The sequence below is a fragment of the Nylanderia fulva genome, unplaced genomic scaffold, assembly GCF_048542155.1.
Source record: "Nylanderia fulva isolate GAGA-0341 unplaced genomic scaffold, ASM4854215v1 Scaffold25, whole genome shotgun sequence".
NCBI lineage: Eukaryota > Metazoa > Arthropoda > Insecta > Hymenoptera > Formicidae > Nylanderia > Nylanderia fulva.
The window spans coordinates 2,291,512-2,319,135 of NW_028190314.1; the positions used below are offsets into that span (position 1 = coordinate 2,291,512).

The window sequence follows — 27,624 nt, forward strand, 5'->3', positions numbered from 1 at the left end:
TGTTTCTTTGGCCATCGCGCCGGATATTATCGCTCCCGGCAAATTTCCAAGCAACTTGCAACTTTGCCTCGGTCCGAGACCATCGCTAACCGATTAGGTCCTTTTCAACGACTTTGCCCCAGTAAACCCACTCTACAAACTAACTCCGGCCTGTACTGATTTCATTGTCATAATTGACCGCAGAAGCGAAACAAAGTATTTTTAGAAACAAAGTATTGCTCGATAAATGACGAAAGACGAAGAACGATTTTAAGTATTCGAACGCGAGATGGTAAATGGTGAATTTCCAAATAATAGCATCTCACGTCGCGTTTCTTCTAACGAATTCCACTTTGGAGAAATTTAACGTCAATTTTAACTAAAGTAACTTTTTTATCTTCACGATTGAGACTTGGAAGTAAGAAAGTACAATTTAAATCATCGAGATAAAAGTTTCGACTAACCTCGTAACTTTTTCGATGCGAGCTTTCTCATATTTTTCTTCTCATTAAAACAACGATAAAATTCTGTTCTTATTACAACTATGCTCGTTTATTTCCTATTCTGCTATTTATTTTATTAATGGCAGTACGTAGCAAATTTGTTTTCCGTCATTTATGAAAAAAAAAACAAGTACGAAAAAATACAATAAAATTCTATTCCTATATATTACAACTCTGCTCGTTTATTTTCTACGCTGTTATTTATTTTATTGATGACAGTACATAAAAAATTTGTTTTCCGTCACTTATGAAAAAAACAAGTATGAAAAAATTTAATCTCTACAAGTGTTTTTTATCTATGAAAAAAATTTTACATTTTGATCGCCTTTTGAAATGCCATCTCAAGTTGCCTTATTTTTTTTTACACTCGGAAATCGGGAACTCTTACCACGCGAGAACCCTTGAATTTGCTCTTTTACCAGCATTCTCGTCAAAGCAATTTCTTCCTTTTCCTAGTTAAACTCTGTCCACTTCTGTGCCAGGCACTTCGATAATACGATCGACGATATAATTCAATGGGAGAGGAAGTCCGTCTCAGAGTGCCATTTCCTCCTAAACGGATCACGCGGCCCAGTGATTTTATTCGTCGCCTTTCGACGACATCTTTCCTTTTCCGCCGCAGTCGAGAAATATATATATTTACCAATCCTTCATTCTCCACCACTTCTTGTAACATTCAAAGCATGCGTATCTGCGTATATGTATATACAGTTATAGGACGAGAGAGTATAGAAAGTCTACGCAAGCTCCATTCTCTCTTGTCACATCAGCTTTTGAGATGTACATCGAAGCGAATATCGTCGACAAATCAAATATAAATGATAAAGCGAGCGGGGACCAGTAAAGAAATCGAAGCTCTAAAAATGTCTTTCCGAGAAGAGGTAGAAAAGTATAAAAATCAAAAGAGGCAAATGTAAATGCCCATTTGTTACAGTGCTATTGTGTGACGAATTTTTTTATTTATGCGCGTAATATTTTACCCTATATGTTTTCTTGCGCTACACATTTGACTTCAATGAAAATAACATTTAAAAATAATGCATCTTTCGGCTTGTATATTGATGCTACATATAAAACCAACTTGTGTTTATTTTTATTCTTATATTATCTTTTTATTTTTTTGTATTTTTAATTTTCTAAAACCAAAGTAGGTAACGAAATTAAAAAGACGAAATCTGTAGTGCTCTAAGATATGTAAATAGCATAAAATCAATATGACGTCTACATTACTGATGCTTCTATTTAGATGTTATTCTGCTTGAAAATAATATTTATATTTTTGCGAAATAGCTTTCTTTACTTAGATATTTAAATTAAAACAAAAATATATTTCTCTATTTTATAAGATATTTTTATATTTCCGCGAAATAGTTTTCTTTATCTAAATATTTAAATTTAAAAAAAGAAGATATTTTTCTATTTCTGTTGAACTCGTATTATTTTCACAATTCACAATTTTTATTTTCTATTTTAATCTAGTTTCTTTTTCTTTTTTCTTAAATACAAGAGCTTCGGACCACTTTAATACACAAGTATTATTTGTCTTTTAGGTGGACATTACAGAACTTTGTCCATCAGCTACTGTGCTGGCACAACAATTGACCCATGTGGAACTCGAGAGACTCTCTTACATCGGACCCGAAGAATTTGTACAGGCTTTTGCCAAAGTAAGTTTATTTTTAAATTAATTACAATTATTTTATTTGGTCAATTATCTATTTTATAAATGTTTTTATAAAAATTTTAGAGCATTATTATTTCATAGACTGTTAAACACTATTATTTTAATTATTTCATCAGGAATCACCGCATTTAGAAACGTCCTTCAAAGATATGAAGAAGACCCGGAATCTCGAATCGTACGTTCAATGGTTTAACAGATTGAGCTACTTTGTAGCAACGGAAGTTTGCAAGGTAAATATTATCACTTTAAGAAATATCAATACTCTTTCAGTACTTTTTGCAACCTTTGATATATAAAATTCTTTTTTCGTTCTACGTAATGTCTAATCAAAATCTTTCAAGGGAAATTAAATTTTAAAATAAAGAGTTATTTTTTAAAGTTATTAAAAAAATTATTGTGTAAAATTTAACGTATGTGTTTGCATATGCACCATGCAAATACCATTGACAACTATTTCATTATACTCTTATAGCATGCAAAGAAGAAGCAACGCGTTCGTGTTGTCGAATATTGGATCGAGACTGCCCGAGAATGCTTTAACATTGGCAACTTCAATTCCCTGATGGCGATCATCGCCGGCCTTAACATGTCCCCTATATCTCGTTTGAAGAAGACGGTAAGTGTGAAAAAATGTAATTGATATTTCTTTCAACGGTACTTGACGGTAATATTAATTTTTTATTTGAATACGTTAGAAATAAGATCAAAATAGAAGATAATAATTAAAATAGAAAAAAGAGAAAAATGTAATAAACTGCACGATATATATAAATATACATATATTATATAAAGATTATATATATATATATATATATATAATTTTTAATTTTTATATATATAATGTGTGTGTAATATTTTTTGATGAACATATATTAAATCGACGCAATCGCTCAGCAAATTTTATTACAATTTTCCAGTAACAAGTTTCGCGAAAATTGCATTCGGCAAATTGAAACCAGCATCGATACGATATTTTATTCCCACGGAGGTATCCAGAACAATGCATGCATATATCTTCCAATTTTTCAATCGCACGGGAGCGTATCTGGAAAGTGCGAATATCCGCGGGACTGTTAGAGCGCCGACGCATTTTTTTGCGCTAGAATGCAGCGTCAGGGAGATAATGGCGCAGCGACACGACTGCTATTCCTGTTAGTTTACACCCCTTCGTGGGATTGCATGCCGGAGCAATAAGCGCTCTGTAATCCTCGTAAATCGAGCGTGGTGACGCTCAACATTGAGCGTGACAAAACGTCGAGAGCCAAATTTCCGCCTCGTTTCTCCACAAAGAGAAAAAGAGCGAGGGCAGTTTCGATCGCGCTCTTTCATATATTTAATCGATTTAATTCAAGTCGGGACATTAAATAATAAATTCATTTCCCATTTTTGATCGAACTAAATATGCTTTGATATTTTCCGTACAATTTATATAAAATTTTTTTCTCTTGAACGCCAAAGGAGATGTTACGGGCAGTTGCTATTAACTGAAAGAAAACGAAAACATACCGGCTAAATTGACTCGATTGAATTTTTCCTATCGCGGTTCCTAGCGCCCCGGGAAAGATCCGAAATGTATGGCTCGTGCGATCTGGGTTAATTAAAAAGTTTCAAGTCAAACGGCATCGCTCGGCAACGTTGTCCTCGCGTCACTGACGATCCTTTCGTCTCGTTGGGAATTAGCTAATTGCCCGACTAGCGTGTGCTACGCCCATGGGAAGACTCGTATGCCATTACGTATTCTCGATTTCCACACGGATGCGCTACGTCCAGGAATTCCTTTAATCCAGTCGATGCTCCCGGCGGAATGTATTACTCTCGGACAGCGCTTCCGCAAAAGCTTTTACATATTGAATATTTATTTCAATAATAATTAAACAAGATCCAACGAGAAAAACTTGAGTTTTAATCATTTAAAAATTAAAAGTTTTTGATATTGTAAATCATTTGTGTTTGTCGTTATATTGTTGTTATATATTTATATATTAATATTTAATATCTTTCTCATTTTGCTTAATCTAATTGAATATAAGTATACAGGGTTTGTCCGGAAAGTAATGCGTCGCATTTTTTTAAAAAAGAATTTATTGATCGCATAGGTAAAACAACTTAAAATTGTTCGAAGTATGACCCTTCTGCGTCAATACATTTTTGCCAACGCGATTTCCATGCGTCATAAGATTTCTGGAACTCCTTGACTGGGATGCTGTTCAGGGAGGCCGTCGAAGTAGCTTGTACGTTGTCAACCGACTCGAGCTGTTGTCCTTTGAGCTCCCTTTTCAGCCGAGGAAATAAAAAAAAGAAATTGGGATTATCTGCACAGAGTTGCTTGAGTTCTTCACAAACTTCCACTCGGTGTTGCTTTTGCGCATCGGTCAACACTCTGGGCACAAGTTTTGCGCAAATCTTTCGCATGGCCAAGTCTTCCGATACAATCTCGTGAACAATCGTTTTCGGCAAGTTCAATAATTCCGACATTAAGCGAACATTCATTCGACGGTCTGAATTCAATAATTGGCGCACACGAGTCACATTGTCGTCCGTTCGCAATGTTGACGGGCGTCCTGCGCGGGCCTCGTCGGCGATCTCCTTCCGACCTTCTCTAAACATCTTGTGCCATCTGTTTGACTGCGATTTGGAAAGGCAATCGTCCCCGAAAACTTTCTTGAGCATTTCAAAAGTTTCCAGCGGCGTCTTGTCCAGCTTCACGCAAAACTTTATCGCATAGCGTTGCTCTATCGTTCTCTCCATCACAAGTTCGACGCGACCACTAAGCAGAGGTTCACAGAATAAGCCGTCCTAACCCGCCAAGCGCATGGAAACAATTGAGCGACCTACCGTTGGAAAGCTAAGGGTACCCCCCTTCCTCCCCAACCGGTCCCATCGCTCTGCGATGTATAGTCGCGTCACAAAAAAATGCGACGCATTACTTTCCGGACAAACCCTGTATATTCGCGCGAGTAAAGTTATTTCTTGATACGAAAATATTATATAAAAATTGCAATGTGTGTATAAAAATTATTATTGCAATGCAATGTACAGATTTCAATTTATATATATTTAAAATTAAAAAATAACAAATTTGTTATTTTATTAATTAATATATTATTATGCAAGCAATAAAAATATATAAATTAATTATATTATGCATAAAAATTCAATAAATCTTTAACAGAAAACGTGAAAAAATAAAATAGAGCAAGAATCTGTCGTTTAAAAATACTTGCGCTCTTCCATTGAACTTGTACATCCCCACATCTATCACGCTGCGCGCCTCGCGCGAAACTGATCGCACTAATGCTTGATGCCCATCAAGACCTGACCGCAAGACCACGTGACTACGCAGTCGTCCGGTGTCACCACCTGGTGGCAAAACCTAACTTCACAGCTAAGAAGCTGAGAGCCAAGCCGCAGTATGCGGTGTGCGGCCGCGCCCGGTGAAAGTGGAGGGATATATTTCATCGCTTAATTTAAAATCTCTATTTTCTCTATAAATATCAGAATTTGTTGCCTCCTGCTGAATTTTAAAAATTGCAATATGTATGTGTACATGTACATGTACATATAATATTATATATAATTTTATATATAACAATAACAAACAACAATGTAATAAAAAGAAAAATCTATATATATAATTTGTTATTTTATATAGTTTTCAGTATATACATATAATAATTGAAATCCATATCTAAAAAATACAAATTTTTGTAGACGAGAAGAACACGCATTAATCAGTTTAAAAAATAATCAATATAACTAAATTAATAATGTCCATACATAAGTATTATTTCTATGAGATAGTCGCAATTAATTTAGAAGATAGTCAAAATCAAAATTTAAAAGCAAATTATAATAATAACGATAAACAAAAAAATATAAGCAAAATTCTTACAGTATACTCTGATATTGTATATTCTAATATTCTGTACATGATAATAATGCACAATTAAAATTTGTTAAAAACAATATAACTTAAAAAAAGTAAATAATTACTAGAATAATTCTGGAAACTGCATAAAAAGTATATTACATTGCGTTATGAACATTATGTTATATATATATATAATTTGTTTTATTTATATAGTTTCCTCCAACTTACTTTTTACTTTTAAATAAAAAACTTTGTAAATTGCTGTACATTTTATATAGCAGGAAATATGTGCAGCTTCTTTTGTAATACAATCGCTCCGAGAATCGATCATAAGAAATATTGAACTGAAGTTTTTTCCCTTCTTGTTTTCAATTATAAGTTTGACCAATTGTTCAGCATATTTGTATATCTCTTTATATATTCCTTTCTCTTTTTCTGTCTATCTCATTTGAATATATGTGAAACGCCAAAAATACGACAACAGTATAAGATAGAATGTTGCAGCAGTGGGGATTAAATTTACTAGGTAAATAATCTGCAAATGACATTTTTGCCGGTGAAAAAAATTCTCCGCTTTTTAAAAAGCTAATTATGTTTGTTCACGACTATTCCGTTTTCATTCTGCGTATTCGCATCATTTCATTTTATGCCGAAGGATAATTTACGTCCGTAATCCTGCTCGCCCGATGATGAGATTTTTTTACTTAATAAAGTGTGGGAAAGATAGCTTGAAATGAACTTTTCTTAAGTTGCAAATCTTCAAGTAACAGTCAGAAAAGATAAATACAAATACGAGAAAAAGCAGGAAAAAGTATTGCTTGAAAAATAACTGCAAAAGATAATTGTAAAAAAATAAAAGTAATATAGAAATTAATAGAAATATAATCGAACTTTTATGCCCTCGGTATTAGAATTTATTTTTACACCAAATATTAAAATATCTTTTGCATACAATTATATTATTTAAAATTATTTACACACTATATACATATGTATATATAATTAAAATACATACACATTTTTACATATAATACACTATAAATGTGTACGAATCTGCGCACGTGTACATTTCAAAGTATTCTGATATAAATTTATGAAAATAATTCATTAATAAATATTAATTTCAATATTTCAATATTTATAAGGATTTTTGTTGTTTGTTAATTAATTTTGTTTAGTGATTATTTTTCTATATAAAAATGTAAGTATACATTTTTGTCCTTTTGATATTTCTAAAAAAATTTAGAGTTAGACTTCCTTAATAGATCTTGAAAAAGCTTTCTTCGAGGGAGATTTCTGATTACTTGCATCCCTTGCGTCTCATTTCTATTTTTTCGTTGATCTTTTTCTGGAAAGTAGATTTTCTTTCTTCTACACGTGATATTTCGGCATCTTTTCTGTCGCATCCAGTTTCAATTTACCGGGTCTGGCAGGAGTCCCCAATTGCTACTGTTTTTGCTCTAGACGAGCCTTTTCGGTGGAGTCGAATCGAGTCGACCAAGAAAAATTGCTCCCATGATAGGCAAAAGGTGTTCTCTAGAGATCAGGTCTTGCAACCGAAGGACAGGCTCAAGAGCCAAAATCTCGATGAACGAAACAAGATTTTACAAAATAGAGATTCATAAAATTTAAATTTAGTTTATTGATCTGATCGTATAATTTTAAATTTATATGTAAAAGAGAGATGTGAGTAAAAAGATTTACATATTTAAAAAATTCTTACTTAAAATATACACAAAAAATGTATATTGTATATGTATATTTATTTAAATATTAAGACCGAAAAAAAAGAAATGAAATAAAGAAGGGAAAGAATTAAAGAGATTAAAGAAGGATAAAGTTATCACAGTAGTGAAGAGTTTATTATAGTATAAATAGAGATCGAGATTAGAAGATATAAAAGCATATTGATCGCATCTTAATTCTGAGGCTCGAATCAAATGCAAATATTATCCATCGAGTGGCAGAATTCTTAAACGAACGAAGCATGCTTTTTGCATCAGATTAGATTAAAGAACAAGATTGAATCGAAGGAAACTGCAAATGAACTTGAATCTTGAAATATCAACTCAGATTTGTATCTTGCTGTGAATATCATATTGAACGTTACGTAATATAAAAAATTGTTGATTTTTTTTTAAAACACTAATACATTTATTTTTCTTTTTTCACTTTTATAATTATAATCGTAATACATGTTTCTTTGTATATGGAGTTCTTTTTTTTTATTTTACACAAAATTACCGTTTTTAACAATCATGCATCATTATACGATTTCAGACAATTTTAAATTTGTTTGCATTATATGATCCTCTGATTGATTGCGCTGCGATTTAGATGGGACACATTTTTATGATTTTCAGTGGTCGAAAGTACAATCCGCCAAGTTCTCAATTTTGGAGCATCAGATGGATCCTAGCAGCAATTTCAGCAGCTATCGTAGCACGTTAAAGGCCGCAATGTGGCGTAGCGCTGGTGCTACAGACGAACGTCAACGGATCGTAGTGCCCTTCTTCAGCCTTCTCGTTAAGGATCTGTATTTCCTTAACGAAGGTTGCAGCAACAAGTGAGTAATATTATATTTTTTCCTATTTTTTAAATCTTTTATATAATTTTATATTTTATATTTATATAATTTTATAATACAATTTAAATGAGTATATTGCACGAGACATTCCATTTTACATTCAATTTATTACAGAAATTGTAATACAATATTGTTACCCCCTAATATAACACATAATAATTTTGCAATAAAATAACTGGTCGGACATATCTGACATATATCTGAATGGTTATATGCATCTCATAAACAGATGTCAACACAACTTTGACATTATTGTAGAGATCGAGATTATCGATCAACAATGTGTCAGATACAATGTGTGCCTAAACGCGCGACGAGCTTTCTCTCACAGCTAATTAATCCCCACTGCTCAAGCTCAGTTATGCATTTCAGATTGCCGAACGGTCATATCAACTTTGAGAAATTCTGGCAGCTGGCGAAGCAGGTAACTGAATTCATCGCGTGGAAGCAAGTTGCCTGTCCATTCGAGAAGAATCCACGCGTCATTGCCTTCCTTCAGGCGAGTCCTGTGCTAACAGAAAATAGTAAGCAATATGTATTCCATTTTGCTGTGAAAGTGTAAAAAATGCAATAAAATTATTCACAAATTTCTGTCCCTTTTTGTTGCAGCACTTGCGCTAGCGTCTTTCGAGTGCGAACCTCCCGACAACAATCCGGAAAAGGAACGTTATAAAGCTTTAAAGTAAGTATCGCAACATATTATTTTTTAAATGTATGTACATACATAAAAAAACGAACGATGCAGATTAGAATACGGTAGAATTTTGTTATAAAAAAACCAACAGAACACATTTATTGTGTTGTGCGTAATGAAATAAAGTTTAATTGGATCTTTAAACTAATTCTGTTATTGCTCTTTGTATAATTAAAATACATAGTTTTGAAAAATTAGTTTTGAAAAATTACTTGCTTAGATTAAATGCACAAAAAAAGATTTTATTGCAATTATATGTTGACAGATCTGAGATGAATGCCCAGTGAAAGCGAGCTATGCCGAAACCTGCCGAATGGGAACGGTATTGATATAGATATACATGTGAAGATACATTTATAAATATTAATATATTCATAATCGTAGTTAGTTTATCCGTGAAGAAGATGATGAGAGGAAAAGATGAAGAGCGGATGGAAGACCGACAATGGACTAAAATATTACCGGGGCGACCTGTGAGATTAGGTATTTCTTGTCTTGCGAATTTTTGTGTATGATCAAAAATTTTCAATAACGAATTGACATTATCATAAAATGTCATCTAATGGCGATCTATACAATCTTGTTACATTTTTGTGTATTTAATTTATTTATTTATTTCAACTATGCATATACAGCTTAAATGTCTTATTTAATTCTCCCGGTTTTAATTTGAACGAATATAAGTTTTTACATAAATTATTTGTCATTTGCAAAGCATTTATTTATCGCGAAAAAAATATTATTTTTACAGTACACAATAGTTATAAATTTTATTTAAAAACTCTAACAATATAATCATCTGACATTTGCATCTAAAGGGCAATCAATGTTAAAATGGTCAATGAATGAGATTGTACAGATCGATAAATTCCGATAACATTCGTGGCAATTATAAATCGATGCATTTCAATAACAAAAAATTATTACGGTCATCGTGGCGTGAATATTGAGTTAAGCACGTCTGGAGGATGATTGTGAAATTCGCTCGACAATGTCGCGTAGCCGTAAGTATAGTTCCTAAGCCTTTGATCCGTTGGCAGCTTTTCTCTCGAGCGCGAGAATCGGAATCGCGCGATATCTTTATTATACTTCCGGACAATTTCCGGATACGATGCAAAGATTTCGGGCCACCACCGCTTGAGAAAGACGCGATCGGCGTGTTCGATCTTTTGTACATAGTCCTTTTGATATACGCTAACAGACTTTTAGGTGTGTGAGAATTAGGGTCGTTCCTGTAGATGAGTAAGACCGCGCGATAAACTTGAGAGATAGGTCGTAAGAAAATATCGTTATGCACGTACTTAAGAGAAATCTGCAACCAAATCGCGAAAAAGATGAATCGAGGCGAGGAATAATTCGATGAAATATCGGCGAATCGACATGGCTCGGCCGTGTTTTTTCATGCATTTGACAGATTGGTTCGAGTAAATAAATAGTCGTCGTTTCCGTTTCTCCTGTGACGCACGCAAGTATGATCCGTGAACGAAAAATTTAACATAAAATTTACAGATTCGCGCGCGATCAAAATAAATTCGATTGTAATAATTTTCTGTGAATAAAATAAAGATGGGAGAGAAATGCTTTGAGAACACATTTTAAAGCTTTTTACGATTATAAATTATTCTTGCAAAATTATATGACATATTACATAAATTTACGGAAATATGTTCACAATTCGTCAATATATTTATTACAACATAATTTAAATCAACGAATGACTAACTATCGTGAAAAATTCATCGATGAAATATGCTTTGCATATTTCATCGAATGCATTTGTGTGAATGCCAAAAAAAATTAGATTATTTTAAAAAATTGGCAAACTGCCTTTTACCGGAATAAATTAGGCTCGGTATTAAAAATTGACGTGATTATTAATAAACATTGAAATGTAATATACCGTGCCTTTGATTGAACACAGGAAAAATATACTAAAAATTTAAACATTATAAAAAAATATGAAATATTAAACATCAAAATGGTATTAACGCGTGCGTCACTGTTCTTTCCGCAAAATTACATATATTTTCCCCAAAATCAATGTCTTCGTAGCAAGTGAAAATACAGATCTGCCATAAAATACGTCAGAAAGAAAAAAAAAGAAAAAGAGAGAATGAGAGAGCGAAAGTGAGAGAGAGAAAGAGAGAGAGAGAATGTCTACTTCTCTTTTTATATTTAAGCAAATACTTGCCTCTATAGATAAATTCAAAAAGAGAAGACATATGTGTTTCCGAGCAGTTATAGGGACCAAGAGTTCGTTTCTCCTGGGTACATAAACTTTGTCTATGACACGACAAAGTACCGGGAAATTGCGATGGCACGATCGAAGAAGAGAAATAAAACGAACTGTTTCGAATTTCGCTCACTGGGTCACGACTTTGTGGCCTGAGAGAAAAATTGCATGCAAATCGAAACGCGTTCCAAATCGCGATCTCGTTTACCTGAAATGGATGTGTACACATAAATTGAAGTAATAACGATGTTATGTAATAACATTACATGATTCTTCGGAACACATCGTATTATACGCGAAATATAAAATCTCTTTCAAACTCTTTCGTTCCTCTTTTCTCCAATTTCGTTCATTTCTATTTTCGGTCCCTCATAAGAATTTCATATCTGTTCTAATTTCTTCTTGCGGTCAACAAAACGATCGATAGCGATTGTCAGAAATAGTCAGTCGCGGTTTTCTTTCGTTGATGAGAAGGATTTCTCGTTGCATTTTTCATATGTTGTCGAGAAAAGCTGAAGACAATCTCGTGTTCTTTTCCTTTCTACATTTTACATTTCCGTAAATAATCTATATTTTTATAAGACTTGTATTTTAATCGCGTTTTTCTCTCGGCACATGAAGTAAAAGGTGATAAAGAGATATGAAATGCACACCAAGAAAGATCGTGTAACAAAGAAAGTATAATTTATCGATTGAAACGACAAATTACGCGAGCTCCGCGCGTATCAGGTCATCGTAAAGAATACTCATCTCTCGATATATTATTAAGGTAATTGTTAATGTCATGTTGCACAAGTTCATTACGAATTATTCACTTTTTCTGTATATTTTTTCGCCTAGCAATGCCGTCATTAACGTATCTTTTACACGCATTTGTTATTAAAGACTCATTTATTCGTCGTAAAACATTTTTAAAATTTTACAAGCAAGATATATTAGTATAATAAAATATGCGTAGTAGCGTGTTATAAAAAAAAAAAAAAAAAAAATACGTGTAAGCATGCGCCGAAACTTGTTGTTGTAAACAACATTTTTATTAACACTTTTACAAATTTACAAGTGCCCAGTATATACAATCCGTCAATTTTTACTTGCCATTAATCATGTTACAAGAAGGATTTGATAATTATATCTTCGTCCAATATTATTAACTCAATTAAAATTATTTATTATCAAATCGATTCGCTGATATTCGAGCGAGATCTGGTTATACCGCGAGCTCGTGGCAATTTTCCATAAGTAATAACAAAAAAAAAAGAACGACACATGCACGTTATCGCAATTCGATAGTGAAGCAAATTATCATCATTTTTTTTAAAGCGACGCGCGTGTTATATTGTCAATAATCATAGCGTTATATTATAATCGCGTTATATCGATCATCATCCGTGTTCATAAAATTTCTATCGCTTTGACCTTTTCTGCTCAATATCGTTAATATATTCGAAATCATTCCCCGTTCACTCGTTTTGCATCTCGGATAGCATTATATCGTCGACGGGTTTTATCGTGTCGTTTTGTACAATTTTTCTAACGAACACAAATGCAATAAGTTTCCAGAGCAAATATATCGTTGTGAACATATTACAACACATCGGTGCACAATCCTTAATTCTTTTTCCATAATAGGAGCAAAACATTATCCAGATATGGGTCCTCCACTCATTATCACAGTATTTCGATCGTAAACAATTTATCTATCACTATCTTTCTCCTCGCATTCGACGACACTTAGCGACGTTCTATATAGTTAACAATTCTGTACATAAGAAGCAAATCGTGTGTGTATATATAATTATATACGTATCTGTACGTTATTTAGATTTAAAGTATAATAGGCCGCGATCGAATTTAGGAATCCAACGGAAATTGATCCGTTTTTGCGGCAGAATCTACGACCTAGTATCAAGCGACTATAATCGCGGATAATCGGTCAATCCGAAATTGCCTAATGCAAGTTTAAAGTATGTTCGTACGTTTATGTATGTATGTTCTCGAGCGCGATTGATTGGAAAACGAAGGTAATAATTCTTGCTTAATATCTAGTCATTAGATTGTTAGTTTGGTACGAATTTGTGTCATTAAACGCGAAGCTGTTTTTAATTTTTCTTCAAAAAATTTAATTATTACAAATTCCCTTTTCTTCTCTGCTCGAAATTTATTTAACTTTGTCAGAAATGCATTATGTAAAGTCTCTAATTAATTCATATAAGATTTATATTAAAGAAATGTTTTAGAACATATTTCTTTATATATTTTGTTTATATTTTTATTATGATATATTGCACAATGATACGAATTCGGGCCATTTTATCCTAAATTAAGTGTATTCGAGTTAAATATTTAATATTAATTTCAGCTTTAAGTATATTCAACATTCCCTTAAGTAAAATCATAATTGCACTATATACGACGTATGTAGATAGGATATCTCTTTTTGTAGAATTGTGCGAGCTCATTTTTTTTGTTTGTCATTATAGCAAATATCTACAACCGATGTATTTAATATTTTTAATCTACAGTTTTTTCGTATGCACGGGAAAAATATATTAAGCGTATCCAAATCCTGTTTACAAGATTTTTATTCGAGACTATTTAATTTCTTGCCAATAAAGAACTTCGATCGATCATGTATCTAATTTGCGATTTGTGAGATTCTTTGTGTTTGCAAGTGTTTGTAAGAAAAATCAATAAAATGTTGCTCGGAAGGATGAATGTTTGAATTTTATGAAGATTGTACCGAAAATAATCCACGCGCTCTCGCTATAAATGATGAATGTATATTATGAGCACATGCATTTTTCAACATGAATATTGTTAGTATCTCCAAAAGCAAATGTCATATTTTGGAACAAAAAGCCACATCATCTAGTAGACTTTTACAAATATATCTAAAATGTCAGAACGTGTCGATCGAAGTGTATCGATCGAACTGGAGGTTTCGCAGAAAAATAAAGAAATATAAAATTATTTAACATATATATGTCTTCTCTGTGTGCAAATCCTTAGATTTTTCAAACGATCATGACTTTGGTACAATCTTCATATTAAATCATAAGAATCCTTTCGAACTTTATTGAATCAATGTTTTAAAATTATGCTATTTTATATATTGACTAATGTTCTCGTCGTTTTTATATATTTGTCTAGTAGGGAAAATAATTTAATAAGAGCGAACAATAGGCAACTTTTTAGCTTTCGTTTGATCAGTCTAAATTACAACAGCGTAATAATGTAACTCGGATATGTAAGTTTAATTTCTTTCGCGATGTTTTCATTCAACATGTATAAATGTCATCCATTGAATTGTCATTCTTTGAATTGACTCGGATCAGAGATGTATGTTGGGACTATTGTACATAAAATAGGCTCAATTATGTAACAGCGACAGAAATGCAGCAATTACAATATTATTGTAGAAACGAAGATGTCTTACGAAATAAACTGCAAATTAACAAAATTATCATCGAATTATATTTATATCCGCACTTTTGTTTTTTTTAGTTTTATTTATATTTAAATTCATAGAAATAACTGTGCGTATGAGTCTGTAAAATGTTTTTTTTTTTACGCAATGATGGAAACAATTTTCTTGATAGGATTGAAGGAAAGAAGATGATATTTTTCTCGTTTTTCTTCTATCTTATCGCTTTGTGATATTTGCTAAATTATTAAAATAAAATCTCTTTCTTTATCCCTCTATAAAATACAAATAACGACAAAGTAAACATTTTTTATATTTTTTTATATTTATAAATAATAATAGAATGGTGCACAATTGTTATTAATGTAAATTGGTCCGATATATACAATATACCAATATATATATATATATATATATATATATATATATGTATATTATTTTAGAACACTTTATTTATAAACAAATTAATATGTACTACATGCAGACGCACATACACAAATAACAACGACACACAAACATTTATATGTTCAAAAATCCTGTGTTCTAATGTTCTATCTACCTGTTAGAGATTCTTTAATTTTTTGATCGATCCATCGACGATAATACGCAACGCGAACATAGACTCCCGGTTTGTTTGCTTTGCCACAATGCTGACCCCAACTGGTTATTCCATATAATGTAAAAGCTCCTATACAAAATTTAAATATAACATTACACAAAAAAAATTTATTTAATCTAGAATGTAAAATTAAATAGATTGTTTATTTCTTTCAAAGTACTTTAATTATAGAGTGAAAAATTAAAAAAAATTGTATTATATTATTTTCCTTTTTTAATTATTGCATTAATATATTTTTTTCATTGATTAATATATAGCTTATTTCAACATTACCATTATGATAACAAGCCAGAGGACCTCCAGAATCACCGTCGCATGTATCAATACCCTCGTCAAGGTATCCGGCACACATCATACCCTCACTTATAGCACCTTCGCCGTAAACATAACTGGCCCGGCAAATTGATTGGTCCAACAGAGGCACCCATCCGTACCGCAAGTTCTTTGATTGTGCTACGGAGGACAAAACAACGGCGGTTTGATTTATTCTACAGAGATTCAGCTTAATACATAATCCTCTCTTGGGTCTCTGCTTACTCGTCTTTCCCGTTTCAATGCTCCCAAATCCGCTGATCGTGCAATTGAGTCCGGGCGAATAATCGGTGTTCTCGGACGGCAAGCAAATTGGCATGATATGCTTGCCAAGAGGGATACCCTGACCTTTAAGTAGAACCAGAGCGATGTCATTGTTCATCCTGTGACCCTTGCGGAATTCCTCGTGCACGTAGTAATCCTCGATGTTGGCCTCCGCTTCCGTTCCTTCGTCTATCTGATGATGCCAATCGCGATGTAAGATACATTTTGACAAATATACTCTGTATAAATTCACATTCTCTTCGCGCGTCAATTTTATTTTTACTCACATCCGTGTGATAATCTCCCGCACGAACGAAATAGGTGCCTTTGTTGTAACCTTCTAGACAATGTGCCGCTGTTAGTAAATGTATAGGCGATATCATGACAGCACCGCACCAATGACTTGACCGACTATGTCCTCGGACTCGTATGCTGGCCTAATTTTTTTTGTCAATTGTAATAAGTTTCTATAATTTCTTAGTCCTCGAGGTCAGTAAAATTTTGGGACCAAGATAAAATTTTATATATTCGAGATGCAGTATTTATTTTAATTATATTATAAAATATTTATGATTAGATAAAACATAATAATAATTTCTTTTATTATAGTTATCTTAAAATTTATTTACCTGCCAAGGATAGGTGCCTTTTGGCGCAATAGAGCCATGCACTACTTTCTGAAATATCAAGTCCTCGTCGTCATTAAAATCTTTGGCGCGTTGACCACAATTTGACGGAAGTAACTCGTCGATACTTGGTTCTGGAAGTTCCAGGTTGTTTAGCCAGTATGACTGTTCAATAAAACGGAAAATCAGGATCAATAAATAGACGAATTAAACAAATGTTTTAAAATATTGTTTATTTTAAAATTGTCGCAAAAATTGCAATTATTGTTGACTTACACAAGAGTATTATATATTTTATTCTTTAAACATTTTTCAAATAAAATATTCCGAATCTAATATTTATTTTATATCTATCCGAATCTAATATTTATTCTATCTATCGAAATCTAGTATTTCTAGCCCGAAATTAAAAATTCGTGTTTCACATTAAAAGCCTTACTAAATTCTTAGTCACTAATATTTATTATTTGTAATTTGTTACTAATATTGATTATTTGTTATTTATAAAAACAATCTAATAAGGAAAAACGATTTTCAATCGTTAACATTTAACAATTAACAATCAAAATACAACGACTAAAGATTTGTTTTAAATTACCTCGGCATTGTTAACATTTCCTGGTGAGCAAATTACACCGGCGTCCTCATTATGATCGCAATTATGCTGGCCCCAGTGATTATGTTCGCATCGATATAATTGCGATTCATTTCCATGACAGAAAACCTATTTTACAAAAGTAAGAGAAATAACTTTATATATATATTTATTAATTATTACTTTTTTTCATCAAATTAATTATTACTAAAATTATTTATAAAAGACAGTTAAATATAACAGTTATAAATTATAAATGTGTCACCTCGTCAAGCCAAATAGGTCCTTGGCCTGGTCCAAAGAAACCATCTTTCTTGGCGATTGCAATACCACCATATCCCAAAGATCTACAGATAACAATTGCCGTGGCATTTGTAAAATCATCATCGCATACAGTACCCCATACACCGTGATGACGCACTTCTACCCTCCCTTGCAAAGGACTGCTGCCATTTGCCAAGCGCAACTCAAACGGAGCCTGAAATTGAGGTCGTATCAAGATCTGCACATCTATTTTTGTCATTCTAACTTACCTCGCAATGTTCCGGACTCTCATCGGAGCGATCTGGACAATCGACTACCTCGTCGCAAATGAACGTGGTCGGTATGCAAGTTGGACTATTATCGCATTTCCAATAACCTTCCTGACAGGTATTAACCGCGGTCTTACATACGATGCCGACAGCTTCTTCCGGTTGGCAATTGTGAATTCCCCATCTGAGAACAAAAATAATTCAGCTATTTATTTTTTAATAATAGTAGCGATAATGTGTGACTTTTAAGTTAAATATAAAAAATAAAAAAAAATTTTATTACGTACCCGTTAAAATCGCATTCTCGTAGTGTAGTTTCGTTTCCACGACACTTCAACTGATCCACCATGAATCTCGTAGGTGGATCGAGATTTCCATAAAATCCACCCGCTTTAACTTCCAAAGCTCCGAGATCGAAACCGAGCTCTCGACAAATGACGTCAGCATTGATCATTCCAAAACCATCGTCACATACCTGTCCCCAGTGTCCTAAAACTGTTCGAGATATCGATTAAATTTACGATGTAAAAAAATACAAAAAATAGATTTGACTTTTAAAATATTTAATTTTGATATTTTCTTGCAATTTTTTTCGTAAAAGATGTATATGTAAAAAATGTATATATATATATTTTTTTAATCTATTTTATTTATTTTTGCAGTATATGTACTCACTTTTTACTTCTATTCGACCTTCATAAGTGTTATTTGCACCAGCCAAACGAATATCATAATCAAGATTTTCGGCAGTGCAGATAGTCTCATCACTGTGATCATTGCAATCATTCCTGCCATCGCAGATTTGTGTTTGATTTATGCACTTGTGATTATTGCAGATATACATGTCGCTACAGTCTATGCTTCTCTCTCTCAGTTCGTAATAATCGAAGTGTTTGTCAGGCTTAAGTGCACCAGTCAAACCAATGTTGGCATTACTCAATAAACACACATTACCATCGGATCTTAAACAGAATATATAAATATATATAAACATACAATTATACTCCACTATAAAAAATAAAGCACTAATTAAGCTATGTAGAGTAATTACGTATATATGAATATCATCAAGTTCAAGTAAAAAAATCTATTTTATTCTCGTAAAACGTTTATATAAATTATGCTATTATAAAAAAAACTCCCTTGTTTATCACATTACTAGAATGTGAAAATAATTAATGGTAAATTGTTAATTATACACATACACATATCTGTGTGTGCGTATGTATGTATGTGTATCTGTCAGTTTTTAATAAGAGATCTTCTTCAACATGATTGTAGCAAATTAATAAATGACAATAATTTTTATACAAACTTGTGATTAAATGAGCGACAAGTAAAATCGGCTTCCTTGCATCTTAGAGCACAAGTTTTCAACGGTGTGTTCAACCATTTTTCCATATCGTGGCCGTCAAGTTTATGTTTGACTGATTTTTTAAAGAGATTAAGATCCAACATGCAATTTCTTTCATCGGCCCCGTTTGTACAATCCTAAATTGCATTAAACACATTATATTGATTATAATTTCAATGTATGTTTGAATTTTCAAATAAATATATGTTTTAAAGTAGAAAAATAAATATAATTAAAAGACTTATATTAAAAAAAAATTTTTTTATTTAATATCTCAAGTAGATATATTTTTATTATAGAAGAATATTTTAATTAACTCGATATATTCTTACAAACTAAAAATTGTATACTGGAGGACTGCACAAAAAATTATTTAAAAAAGCTTAATTAAAAACTCTTTCGCAATTTTAATAACAGAACAATTTCTAGACAAATTTTTACAATGTTTGTTAGCCATTATTCTTCTTTGCATATATTGTCGAGAAAATTAGAAAAAAAAATGGAATAGATAATGAGTTTTTTATGCCGTGTACATATTAAATAAATGTGTGCGGATAAAATCGTCTATATCTCACCTCTTCTCCATCGCAAACCCATGGGGATGGAATACATTCTTCTGGCATACATTCGAAATGTTTAGGTTTGCATTGGCCAGTCAACGTTGACCGTTTTGGATCTAAAAAATAATATAAAATTACTTTATTCATATTATGTATCTCTTTATTATAATATTTATTTTGTCAACGTTTTCTTGATGATGTATTAATTTGATTCCATTAATACTGCAAATATATACCAATATTTCCACAGGCAGGAATATCGCAATATTCATATTTTCCAGGTCCTATAAAACACCACGGTCTCGATTCTTTTCCTGGATTAGGATTTCTGCAGTAATTATGCGTTTTCAGTTTGTTTCGAACTTCTTTATCAACGACCTATGATAATAAAAATGAGATTGCATTTAAATTCAATGAACATTTTTGACGTATTATAACAGCAAACTTACATTCATATATAATTGATATGCAATTCTTTCATCGGCCCATGAAAGACATTTATTTCCTGATATCGTTACGTTGGCTTTACCATTGTATTGATTTCCTTTTCCATATACGCAGCCTAGACAAACGAAAGAATAAAATTTATAGAGTATAGTTGTTTCAGCATTCAAATATTTATCGCCAAATATGTATTATAAAAAAATATTATTTTGTATTAGAAATTGTTAATTTTGAAATCAAATTAAATAGGATTTAGAAAAATTTAATAACATATCTATATAAATTATTTCTTTTATAATATATGAAAAAACGGAATGTCGTTATATTATATATAAACTTATGCAACTTTTTATATTTTGTATATATGTATATATATATATATATATATGTGTACCAATATCGTCATAAGGTCTTTTGCAAATAAAGGAATGCCCTTTCGAATCAGTTGCGCAATCTTCAGTGTCCCAGAAAAAATAATCTGTATCACACGTCGACTCAGACCGTTCATAACATGGAAATTGTCGTTTCATCACGATACAAAAAGGACGATAGCCTACCCACGGTGGTTGTTTCGTATCATTCATCCATCCAGGCCACCACTTTGTAAATCTAACAAAATGTTTCATAAAAAATTTAAAATAAGAAAAAGCATAATTCGATTAAAAATTCATAATTTTATACCAGAGCAATAAAATTAAAAAAAAATCGATTTAATAAAAATTAAGTAAAATTAATTAAAATTAAGTAAAAAATTAGCGCTTTAAGAACATGATAATCGTACTTGAATTTAGCATGCGCGGAATCCGCCCACAGCCACAAGGTTCGATTCATTGTGGTAAAACCAAAACCGGAAGTCATGATTGAATTAACTTCCGGATACGATTGCAATAGCAATTCGGACACAAAATTATTTTCCGCCTGGCTAGTAATATCAACAAGTCGCGCATTTCTTCGTGTACAGTGTTCCAATGCTTCGGCTTGATTGAGTCCGCTGTCAGGATGAGCTAAGTGATAACAGTGTCCGTTATGCGGTATCTCATCCTTGTGACAGTGTGCTATACGATTAGGAGCACATCGTACACCAATCGCATCTCTGTCCACACGGCACTCTTGATTGTGTGTGAATCTAAGTATCATAATTATCACGGTATATTTTAACGCAAAGATTTTTGTTATAATCTTTTTTTTTAATGACAAAGATTGTAAATAAAAAATGATTACAAATTTAAGAAAAAGTAAAACATGAATCATAAATATTTTACTACAGTCACGAGAAATTTTTATTACTTGATCATATATCTACCCAATAAAAAAAATTTTGTAAATCTCTGACAATGCGTATCTTACTTGCATGATTGAAATTTGGTCTCATTGCCGAGACACGTTACAGTATTCGCAGCGATCCAAGTTGGCACTCCATTGCGATTATTTCTGCCTTGCCAAGCCATTTCAGCGCCTCTAATAAACAAAAGATTTGTATGATGTTATATCACGCTTTTCTGTATAGTTCTTATTTTATTGTGATGAGTGTAAAAGTAGTACAAAGAATTTAAAAATTATAATAAAAAATTGATAATAAAATTTCATTCATCAATTAGAAATTTTTTTATTAAAAACATTTAATAAATAAGTAATAACCTTTTTTTATTTGTTTAATAATTAAATTTAGATGAGCGCAGCAAAATAGAGAAAAGAAGAAAGATTGATTTCAATAGGAAATCATGATAATGACATGAGAAATTCACATAAGGATATACATTAAATGTCTACCCATATAAGGGTAGACATTTAATATCACTGTAAATACATACATGTGTATAAATACGTTTATATACTTAAATAATGTATAAGAATCTAGATTTTCAGAAAAAAATTTAACATAACTTTTAAAATGTAATGTCAATGTTCATTTTATGTACCTGATATAGCCAAGTTGTCTACACAAAATATGAGCTTCTTTCAATGTCCAACTATTTCTGGAATCGCATACGATGCCCCAACCAGGCAGCATACCTTGCACTTCAACATAGCCATCATTAGGTGCTGAACCACCTCTCAAACGAACCACCTATATAATTAATGTTATTTTATTATAATTTAATAATTTTTGCAACTCGCCTTTACAACAGAAATAGATGCCTTTACCTGACCAGATATAGGTGTTGGTCGAACGAATTTCTTCGAATGAGTTAATGGCTGCACTGATTGTACATAATAAACTGGAAATGGAGGTTCCGCTTAAAAAGAATAAAACAAATTTCATTTATGTTTCCTTTAGTTATTACAATTTGCTTAAAAAAGCCAGTATAACAGTTGGCATTGTTGTTGTTGTTGTAAAGTGCAAAGTTATGTAGATGTTAATGCTTCCATAGAATTAATTACAATCATGCAAAAGCATAAAAATACATGCAAAGAGCAAAGCTGATTACACAACACTGTATTGATAAATAAAAAAAAATTATTGATTAAAATAAAAATAGTTACAGTGTGCCATAATTCTTTTAGTATTATATATAACATCAATAAATAATTACTATATAAAGTAAAATGAAATATCTTTAGTGCACACATTGAATATATGATATAAATGTTTGAAGCATTTAATATATGAGAAACATAGTCTAAGTTGATAACAATCGAAATCTTTTTGTTGCTAATTTCTAATTCTAGATTTTCGATCACGTCGGAATGTCTTTGTAATAAAAAATGATCATTTTATATGTATTTTTTTTTACAAAAGCTTTATTTATAGTAAAAAAATTATTTTGATATTATATAATACTTTGTGGCACGACAATAAACAAGAAGCCAATTATAAAAAAAATTATTTAAAGATGGAAGAATAACTTACCAAATTTATTTTTCGACCATTTATTACATAAAAAGACATAAAAATAGATCTGCGTCAAATTAAATCCTCAACTTACCTTCCTGATATGGTGCCGCTTCGATATTAAAAAGTTCAACATCAGTATTCTTCGGGTTAATTTTCATAATGACCGATGAAGTCGTCGTGGTTTCGGTCTTATTTTCGAAAACTAGCCTGGGCTTCCATACATTTTTATCATCTAACACATCCACGTCGTAATCATTTATCTCGGGTTCAACAACACTCGGGGGACCAGAATGTACGTTACTTATTTTCGTGTCGCTCCAATAATTATCATCTTCTTCAAATAAAACATCAGGTTTATACAATTCGCTGCTGGTATCGAAGCTACGTAATTCTCTTTCTACATTATTCCTAGTATTTGCAAAATTTCTTCCTTTTGTTGATAACTCAGATTGCCTATTTGAAATTCTCTCCGTCGTCGTTATCATTGGCACTTTCGTTGTAAATGACGCATAATTACTATCAGTGTCTATTAAAAGAGAAATATTTTGTCCAGTTTAGAGAAATTTAAAACATTTAGAGAAATTCTTAAATTATCAATTAAAAATATATATAATTATTATTATTACCGGACAAATTACTAAAATTTGAACAACATGGTTAAAATATAGTTCTAGGCAATAATAAATGATCGTTAGTGTTTATTGTATTATGTGCACAAAATATTTAAAAATTGTATCATTAATAGTATTTAGAATATATAAATTACATAAAAATTAATAATAAAATAAAAATATATGTTTGATTGTTAAATGAAAAAAAATTGACACAATTATAAATAAAATAAAATAAAAGTAATGATAATTTCAACTTTTAAGGACATATCATATCATAATTAAAGTATACTACTGAAAGTATTATTCCAGCGGACAGGATTCCGAACATCATGGATTATCACACGTCGTTCATTATTATCAATTTCTTTTGTAATATAATGACCTTTTATATTTCCTGTATTGACATATATACCATTTGGATAAAAGTTTGTTCTTGGATATTGTGTTGTAGTTTTAGGTTCTGTAACAAATTAGTATTATGAGTATAACTTATAAAACATTTTGAGTAAAATAAGTATCTTATTATAAATAATCAGCATATATATAATTTTACATTTAATATGTATTTATTGTCAAATAATTAAAATAATAATTAAAATTTATGATATCTATTTACTGACCTAAATTTTCTTGGTTTTTTGAATTTAAAAAGATATTTGTTCTTGTTGCCCACTCTGACATTTTTGCATCCGCCTCTCTATCACTTTGTGAGTACGATTTAGTAGGCCGATTAACCACGCCTGCGAAACATTAAGCTTTCACTCATATTTAGTAATACAATAAATTTAATTTCAAAAATATTACTTTTAATATAAATAGATATATAAAAATTTCGCATTATTATAAGAGCTAATTTTAGCTCTTATATTGGTCCTTTAAGATTTTTTGTTTTACATTTAAGAGCGTTAATTATTTTAATTATATAATGTTGTGTATAATTTTTAATATACAATATCTGTAGATTTATTAGATTTTTAAAAATGTATATTTACTATATTTACAACATGCGACATAACTTTCATGCATCAACTTTCGTGCGATTATAATTCATGCATTTAACCACTAAAGAATATCTTCGTCCTTTTTTGTATTATATTTTATTGCATTGTTTATTGAATTAATGTCACATTATAATACATTGTGCAACAAGCTTTGTATAACTATTTGCAAAATTAACTCATGCAACGTGCAAATATTTACTAGTAAATTTTGCACGACACATTTTATAATCGCTATAAACTACGTTATTATTTTATTATTTATCGATAATAATTTATCTTTTAACTTTCTTAAAAGTACTAATAATGAATAATAATAAATAAAAAATATTTCTAAAATAATAATTGCAATCACATAAAATATTTTATTCTTATAAATAGAATAATTCTATATATAAAGATATATGAAGATGTGTCGCATCAGGAATTTGTTAAAATAATGAACAAATATTAATTTTTATTTACCTTGATCCCACGGATATGTCTGATTTTCCGTTTGCACTTTTCCTCGATTTTCTTGACCATGCCACGTACTTGGTTTGAAATTAGATCTATTTGGCTGATTCCACGCGATATTTTCTTGTCCTTTCGAAGGAGGAGGTAGTTTGTCTTGCCGCAGTCCATCCTGGATTTGATCCCAACTCTCAGTTGATTTATTACTATTTAGAAAAATATTTCCAACAGATGGAGAAGTACGATTAAAACTAGGATAATAAAGCCCAGGAGTCGTTCTACCATAATTTTGTCTATTCAAAGGAAAGTTATAACCAGTTTTTCGATTTTCTGGCATACTTCCGTCGGTGTCAAACTTTGTTTTATTATCTCTATCGTAAAGCTGTATATTATCTTCGTCATATCTCCCAGGAGGTTGAAACTGCCTCTGATCTGTTTTGTTTGGTGCACCATGTTCAAAATAATGATGATCATAATGGTGAGAATTATAATTAGGTCGCCAGTTACTATCAGTATTTGGAGCATAATGTCCTTGATTATATTGTTGATCACTCGTAGCAGTCGGATTAGCCCAATTTGTACTTTCCGAAGAATTCGATGTAGGTCCATAATTGTGATAATGATGATGGTGATGATGATGATGATGGAAACCAGGAGGGTAATAGCCATGCGGCCATGATCCTTCTGGATGATCGGGATGTTGAGTTCCTTGTGATTCTTGATCATTTCCCTGATATTCCACTTGTTGCCGATCCGAATGATGTTGAGATTCGTAATTGGTATCGGAAGGACGTCCGAAACTTCTACTTGGTTTCCATTCTGGATGATGCGAGCCATGATCTTTGTAGCGGTCTTCTTCACGTTCGTGACCGTAATGATCATGATGATCAGAAGTATGCTCAGAACGATCATATGATCTCGCGGTCGTCCACGTTGGATACCAACGTGGATTCGGAGTTGTCGTAAATAATTTCCATGGTCTATATGTCGGTCTCATTGTTGTGCTATATCTCGGTTGAACAATACGATCACGAGTTGTATAATTATAGCGACCTCCGGTTTCAGATGATGACCAAGTACGAGCTCCTGTTCTATAAGTTTCATCAACAGATTTATCTGTAATACAGATATTATACATTACAATTATTTTTACAATAGATTATTTTAGAAAATATTGTTTAAAAACATTTTAATAAAATATTTGATAATTGACTGTATGATTTTATTTTTAATATTAATTATTAGAGTAATTATGGAATGTAAAATTTTCATCAAAATATTAAAAATATAATCACAAATTGTATTAAGAAAAATGCCGCATTATTTATTGATTAAAATTATTTATATTATTTAAAAATATACATATATACGTATAATAATAAATATACGATACCTGTACAACCGGGCACTTTGTGCGGCCAATCACAAACAAGCGTAATAGGATGAAAAGCTGTTCCAGGACCACAGTCCATTATATAAGTAGCGCCGTTTGCACATTGAAGAAATTTTTTGCACGTCTCTGGATGAGCTAATAATCCAGTAAAATCCGTAGGGCATGTAATTTTTTTTTTTACTTCTGTATAAGCTAACTTATCGCGTCCAGAGCGCAAAATTGAAGAAGCAAGTGCTATTTTGTCATCGTCGTCAGATTTAAAAGTATCTATTTATAATGCAAGAGATTTAAATCATTATTTTATGTCACCGAATCATTTTTTCATAAAAAAAATTATTTTCATTACCTTCGCAACCTTTTACATTTCGTGGCCAATCACACACACCGTTAACAGGATTGAAGACTGTTCCAGGGCCGCAATCCATAATGTAAGTCGCACCATGTGCACATTGCACAAACTTTGTGCAATTTGCATGGTGTGGTAACAAACCAATCAAATACGGTGGACATTTTGGATCCTAGTAAGCACCAAATAATCGCGCAATATATTAAAAATTAATATACATGATAACAAAGAAGACATATACCGTCAACGTACTCACATTCGTCAATTTTTGCGATTTTCGATTAATCTCCAGTTCAGGGTCTAACGACTGTTTGAAATCGGCGGATTTATATTTATGCTCATAGCATTTCACTTTATGTGGAAAGTCACACTCTAAGGTATCCGGATTAAAATGGGTATTCGGAGCACATGGTTGGATATGTGCACGACCTTGCCAGCAATTGACAAAGAACTTGCAATCTAACGGATGAACAAATTGCCCTGTGGAATCGTGATCAGGACACTGAACGCCAAATCGAGGATCATATCTAGCCACTTTGTGATGTGATTTACTTGAAAGAACTATATTTTCCTTTCGTGGTTTCTATACAAAAAAAATAAAATTAATATAAATTAAATTTTGAAAAAATTGAATTTCTTCTATATCTTTGTTATTAAATGTCTAAAAAATATCATAAAATAAAATCTGTAACATATAAATTT

The 27,624-nt window shown here is 31.6% G+C and overlaps 2 protein-coding genes across 9 annotated transcripts in view; one reads left to right on the plus strand and one right to left on the minus strand.

The window, feature by feature from the left end:
* The window catches only part of LOC114940707 (uncharacterized), a 309,972-nt gene extending 294,958 nt beyond the window's left edge, over nucleotides 1-15,014 (plus strand). Inside the window, exons 8-15 of one of the 2 annotated variants that reach the window (XM_085483400.1) lie at nucleotides 2,033-2,149; nucleotides 2,283-2,396; nucleotides 2,639-2,782; nucleotides 8,401-8,603; nucleotides 8,997-9,148; nucleotides 9,234-9,306; nucleotides 9,584-9,640; nucleotides 9,703-15,014. In XM_085483400.1, the coding sequence (XP_085339526.1) occupies nucleotides 2,033-2,149; nucleotides 2,283-2,396; nucleotides 2,639-2,782; nucleotides 8,401-8,603; nucleotides 8,997-9,148; nucleotides 9,234-9,306; nucleotides 9,584-9,605 (825 nt within the window). In that variant the 3' untranslated portion in view covers nucleotides 9,606-9,640; nucleotides 9,703-15,014. Of the gene's footprint in view, nucleotides 1-2,032; nucleotides 2,150-2,282; nucleotides 2,397-2,638; nucleotides 2,783-8,400; nucleotides 8,604-8,996; nucleotides 9,149-9,233; nucleotides 9,307-9,583 lie in introns of both variants that reach the window. The other variant, XM_085483399.1, reaches the window with a different exon arrangement.
* LOC114940706 (uncharacterized) overlaps nucleotides 8,712-27,624 on the minus strand; it is a 28,942-nt gene continuing 10,029 nt past the window's right edge. The window contains exons 4-30 of one of the 7 annotated variants that reach the window (XM_085483398.1): nucleotides 27,179-27,505; nucleotides 26,923-27,094; nucleotides 26,577-26,843; nucleotides 25,196-26,299; nucleotides 24,353-24,472; nucleotides 24,115-24,192; nucleotides 23,210-23,644; nucleotides 22,428-22,519; nucleotides 22,202-22,350; nucleotides 21,630-21,740; nucleotides 21,064-21,408; nucleotides 20,677-20,891; nucleotides 20,288-20,400; nucleotides 20,075-20,216; nucleotides 19,854-19,954; nucleotides 19,240-19,415; nucleotides 18,600-18,886; nucleotides 18,212-18,419; nucleotides 17,925-18,108; nucleotides 17,657-17,869; nucleotides 17,395-17,520; nucleotides 16,800-16,961; nucleotides 16,458-16,607; nucleotides 16,132-16,363; nucleotides 15,868-16,047; nucleotides 15,535-15,663; nucleotides 8,712-9,135 (exon numbers count right to left, since the gene is read on the minus strand). In XM_085483398.1, coding sequence (XP_085339524.1) covers nucleotides 9,107-9,135; nucleotides 15,535-15,663; nucleotides 15,868-16,047; nucleotides 16,132-16,363; nucleotides 16,458-16,607; nucleotides 16,800-16,961; nucleotides 17,395-17,520; nucleotides 17,657-17,869; nucleotides 17,925-18,108; nucleotides 18,212-18,419; nucleotides 18,600-18,886; nucleotides 19,240-19,415; nucleotides 19,854-19,954; nucleotides 20,075-20,216; nucleotides 20,288-20,400; nucleotides 20,677-20,891; nucleotides 21,064-21,408; nucleotides 21,630-21,740; nucleotides 22,202-22,350; nucleotides 22,428-22,519; nucleotides 23,210-23,644; nucleotides 24,115-24,192; nucleotides 24,353-24,472; nucleotides 25,196-26,299; nucleotides 26,577-26,843; nucleotides 26,923-27,094; nucleotides 27,179-27,505 — 5,847 coding nt within the window. In that variant the 3' untranslated portion in view covers nucleotides 8,712-9,106. The other 6 variants (XM_085483394.1, XM_085483395.1, XM_029315436.2 and 3 more) reach the window with 6 other exon arrangements.